The sequence below is a fragment of the Nanorana parkeri genome, unplaced genomic scaffold, assembly GCF_000935625.1.
Source record: "Nanorana parkeri isolate BGI_ZX_2015 unplaced genomic scaffold, ASM93562v1 scaffold330, whole genome shotgun sequence".
Lineage (NCBI taxonomy): Eukaryota > Metazoa > Chordata > Amphibia > Anura > Dicroglossidae > Nanorana > Nanorana parkeri.
In genome coordinates this window covers 623,335-628,201 of record NW_017306598.1, presented here as the reverse complement: position 1 = coordinate 628,201, position 4,867 = coordinate 623,335, and the positions used below count along the sequence as shown (strand labels likewise).

The following is a 4,867-nucleotide window of genomic DNA, read 5'->3' as shown; positions in this document are numbered from 1 at the left end:
TATAGCCCATTCCATAACCCATTCTAATGAACCGAAGGGCTGCTGTAAGGGCTATTCACTATAGCCCATTCCACCCAAAGTCGGTCGAGCCGAAGGCATATGCTTCGGCTCGACTGAGCAGAGGTGAAAGCCGAAGCTGGCCGGCCGTTAGCCTGCTACTGACTGCAGGGCGGAGCCAGCCATCATCTCACGGCTGGCTCCGGCCACTTGCACAGACAGATCAGCATCCCTGGTTAGATAGCGGCTCCCGGTCGCCGGGAGAGAAAAACTTTCTCCCGGAAAGGTTTACTCTGCTCGATAAAGCAGAGTAAACCTTTCCCTGCTCTGTTGTCTTTTTTTTTCTTCTGACATCGGAGCCGTTGGCTGCCGTCAGAAGAAAAAAAAAACTCCATAGGAATTCATAGCTACATTCCTAATGGCCATTTCAATTTGCAATAGCAAACTAGCTATTGCACCCACCCACTGCTGCTGCCAATCAGCAGAGCGGACCTGAAGTTCTCCATCAGGTCCCCTCTAGTTATTGACAGCAGCAGAGGGCAGGTGCAATAGCTAGTTTGCTATTGGCTATTGCAAATTGAATAGCCAATAGGAATGTAGCTATGCATTCCTATGGTGTTTTTTTATTTATTTTGATGGCAGCAGAAGCGCCCTGCCAATAGAAAACAGTTGGGTGGAGCTGGCTGTCACTGCTAGCTCCGCCCAATCGTTTTCTATTTTATTTTTTCTACTTTTTTAGCTTCGGGTCGGTTATTCACTCGGCTGCCTACGGCTGCTTAGTGAATAGACCCGTATGAAACAAAAATAGAGAAGCTGGCCATTGCAACCAATACTTTCAAGGAAATAAGGCAATTAATGAAGTTGGTTACTACAAGGAGCAGGTCCGGTTTAAACCAGTTTTCTTTGCTTAAATTTTATTACTGCAGGTTTTATCATTTTCATATCATTAGAGAAATAAAACAACAAATGAAAAACTAACTTTACTTTTTACTTTCTTTAACTGGCATTCTAGCTGATCCCACTCTAGTAAGTCAGTGAATGGCTCATGAGTTCCATTACCAGCATTTGTTCATTAAAGAACAATTACACTTTATCACATGGTAAAGGTGCTATTCTCTAAACAGGCATGTCCAAAATGAGTAAAATATTCACTTAACAATAAATAGACTTCACATTTACCTTTTCTCCTTTGCCTCCCTTCAAGCCTCTTACACCATCAGCACCCTATATGATAAGGAAGAAAATATATCAGGTCAATGACTTACATCACCTTATATGTATTCTCCACCTAAATTCCCTTATCAGTGATTCCTTGATTTTCCAAGATTTATGTCTTCTAGAAATAGTCATTTTTCTGCTTAGCCTTCATTGGTTAGGTAACAAGCAGTCAAGTAAGAAGTTGTTTTGATGATTCATTAACTACATATAGTTAGTAGAACTACAGTAGTTTTAGACAAACAATGCAAATAAAAGTGGCTCTGCATATTGATTTAGGTATTTGCCAAAACTAAATGCATGTTGACATGATCAAGCACTCAGTAGCAAACTGCTTACATTATATATCTACAATCAGTACTGATCCAGTTGTGCAACAATGGCTAAGTAGGGACATGTCAGAGTTCCTTTGAGAATGTGGTTTGAAGATGACCTATTTTTTAGTTTCATTGAGTTCTGGACAGAGGAGCAGGAAGCATACTGTTAATAAAATTAGATTTGCATCCCTCCTATTTGCAATATTTATATTGGTTAAGCTTCTCTGTTAATTTTGTTTCCTTGCTCCCTTCACTCCTTTCTTTCAGACATGTCAGAAGTTTGCCTAATGAAACATGTGGAGCCAATACAACAGAAGGTGAATATATTGGGGACAGGAAGTCACTGGAGGAACCTTAAAGTGCAGCCATGCCCAGACTATGGACCTTAAAGTAGTTACGTAGTTTTACCAAGCAGTAAAAGAGCATTAAAACAAACCATCACTGACCTCTCTAGCTGGATGTAGTGTGATGTAATGCATGCTCACAGCTGGAACTTTGAAGTCCAGTTGCAGAGTGTTTTTAACAACTTACAGAACCTGTTGTTTGTTTACATTAGAAGGGTGGCAGGCTGCGAAGATTCTGCTCTTCATATAAAGTAAGGTGGAAATGTGAATTTTAAAGGCTCAGTTTACCTTTCTGACGATGTTACGCCCATGTTTAGGGTTTAACGTGAAACATGGTCAGATCACAGCCTCTCCAACTCCTTCCCAGCCCCCTACTTGTGGTGTTTCTCCCCCTGCAGACTTGTTTGCCTTTTTCAATTTGGTGTGGCTCACCCACACAGCCACATCATCCATTTACAGTTCTTTTGACAGGATTTGTGAATAGAAAAACTACAAGTCCCATAAGCAACTGCAGCAGAGGGACTTGCAGTTCTCAATGGAATACAAGTGCAGTCCATTGACACTTCTTCTCATTCATGTTACTGCATGTCTATACGGACATGGATGGGAGGAATAGTCTGCAGGAGCCAGAGCATTGCACCAAGGATCTACTGATAGTGGCTGCGATGCTTTACTTTTTCCTAAAATAATAATTACATTTTTTTCTTTTATAAAGAAATGTACATTAATTATTTTCTTTTGCAAACGCTAGAATTTTGCTTTAACCAGTTGACATCCGCGGTGTTAAACCCCCTTCCCATCCAGGCCATTTTTCAGTATTCAGCACTGCTGTACTTTGACTGACATTTATTCCGTCATGCAACGCTGTACTGAAATGAATTTTATACCCTTTTTTGAGGACAGATAGAGCTTTCTTTTGGTGGTATTTATTCACCACTGGGGTTTTTATTTTTTTACTATACTAAGGAAAAATTACCGAAATTTAAAAAAAAACAAAACAGTTTCCCTAATTTCCTATATTAAATGATAAAACATTTATTATTACCCAATTTTTTGGTAAAATATAAAAGACGGGGTCACGTCGGGTAAATTCAGGGGAGGGAAAAAAAAAACCCGGGCGGGGCGCTGGAAACGAGCACATATTGACGATCGGCGGGCTATGGAGCCGCTGATCGCCTATATGTGAAACACCCGGTAATGGGTGTTTGCATTGGTCGGGTCTTTTCTGCCCGTGCGTGCCCGCTAGGGGGCGCGCGCGAGCAGAAAAAAAATGCCGTCTGGCGACGGCAACCCGCCGATGCAGCAGTGCCGTACGTACGTTTTTTTACAATGGGCGGACGGCAAGTGGTTAAGGATTAATTTCTCTACAATGTATATAGCTACAGAGATGAACAAGGGCTTGATTTAAAGTAATTTTAATAATTGTGCAAAATGCAAAAATACTTTATTATGCATAGTTGGGCACTGGTTCCCCAAAAATAGCACACTGCAATATCATTTGTGTTTTGCATTAAATTGTCAGGCAAGCGCATTTGACAGGTAGTAATTTATATGAATTCTACTGGATTCTGTTCTTTAGTTTTGATCTGCTTTTATATGCATATACATTTTGTATTGGTCAGTGGGTTATATCAGAAGAATATAGGCAGGTAATATTTACACATAATTCTGGATTTAATACCTCATAAACTCTGAGTTGTAGGACAAATGCATATAAGTATAAATGTTTCAGGGCTTTTTTTGCATTTAGGCAGAAGATAGAAATATATATTTATGCTTGTTTATGCTGGTCTTTGAGGACCCTTAATGATATTCTCCAAATAAAAATTCCATATCAATAAAACTAGTGAACTACAGGAAATAATGACCCTTATCAATATTTAACAGACATACCTTGACACCACGAGGTCCAGGATAACCAATAGGACCTTGGGGACCATTGGGACCCTAGAAATAAAATAAATGTTAAAATAACATAGGAAGACATGCAGTTTTAGAGACAACTTAATGAATACCCTCACTATAGTTAAGTAAAAAATTATGTATTTATTCTTTATCACATTTAGAGTTATAAGCTCAGCATCAAAATACACGCATTACCCAAAGTTGACTGCATTCATAGCATAATGTTTTGCTATGTGTTAGTGGACTTTTAATAATAAGCACTTCATGTTCCAAAATCATTTCCACAGTCATGTGATGCTATTTTTTATGAACAAAAATTGCTTTTAGAATGTTTAAAGCTGAACTCTATCAATGATCTTTTATGGATACTTACATTGGTCCAGCTTGGCTTAATATAAGTATCTATATTTGAAATCCAGAGGGCTGTTAGGGATGCTTAAAATACCTTTAGTGGTCCACGCTACAAACAGCAAGAGCCAGACTCTTCCTGCTGCGTCTCCAGTGGCTTCCCTTCTGCACACTGTGGGAGTCACTCACTTAGCACCTCCGCCATTCAGAGAACACCTTCTATCTAATGAATCCAAGGCATTCTCTGATTGGACAAGGTGGACGGGAGGGGCAGATAAGGTAATGGTCTATAGCTCATGTAGACAGGAAGTGAGCAGACTCTCTCTAATGAAAGCACACACAATATTATGTAATACCATTATCATTTAATTATTTATAGGGGGAAAAGTGAAAACTTCTGCCAGGTTGTTATTGCCATCTGTGTTCCTGTTGTGGAGGTCTCTTGACTTCCTGTGTGATTACTAGGACAGGATAAGAATTACAGGGGTGCAGATAACAGCAGAAACTGACAGAGGTATAGCCCTTTTGAACTCTAGCCCAAAATAAAGAAATAGACGGCTGGAGTTGAACCCTAACCCTCTACCAACACTGGGAACTTGTTAGGAGAACACTGATACACAAAATGCGGGTGCAAAGGAGATAAGAAATTTTACATAATTCTATTTCTGTCTAAATTCTTGTTAACGCTATCCTTGGTATTTGTTAATGAATGTGCTAACTCTGTAATAGTATATATATATA

The 4,867-nt window shown here is 39.4% G+C and overlaps 1 protein-coding gene across 5 annotated transcripts in view; it reads right to left on the bottom strand.

Moving 5' to 3' along the window:
• COL11A1 (collagen type XI alpha 1 chain) overlaps positions 1-4,867 on the bottom strand; it is a 199,621-nt gene that overhangs the window by 75,222 nt on the left and 119,532 nt on the right. For all 5 annotated transcript variants that reach the window (XM_018558297.1, XM_018558298.1, XM_018558302.1 and 2 more), the window contains 2 exons: positions 3,767-3,820; positions 1,177-1,221 (listed from right to left, as the gene is read on the bottom strand). In XM_018558297.1, the coding sequence (XP_018413799.1) occupies positions 1,177-1,221; positions 3,767-3,820 (99 nt within the window). The remainder of the gene's footprint in view (positions 1-1,176; positions 1,222-3,766; positions 3,821-4,867) is intronic.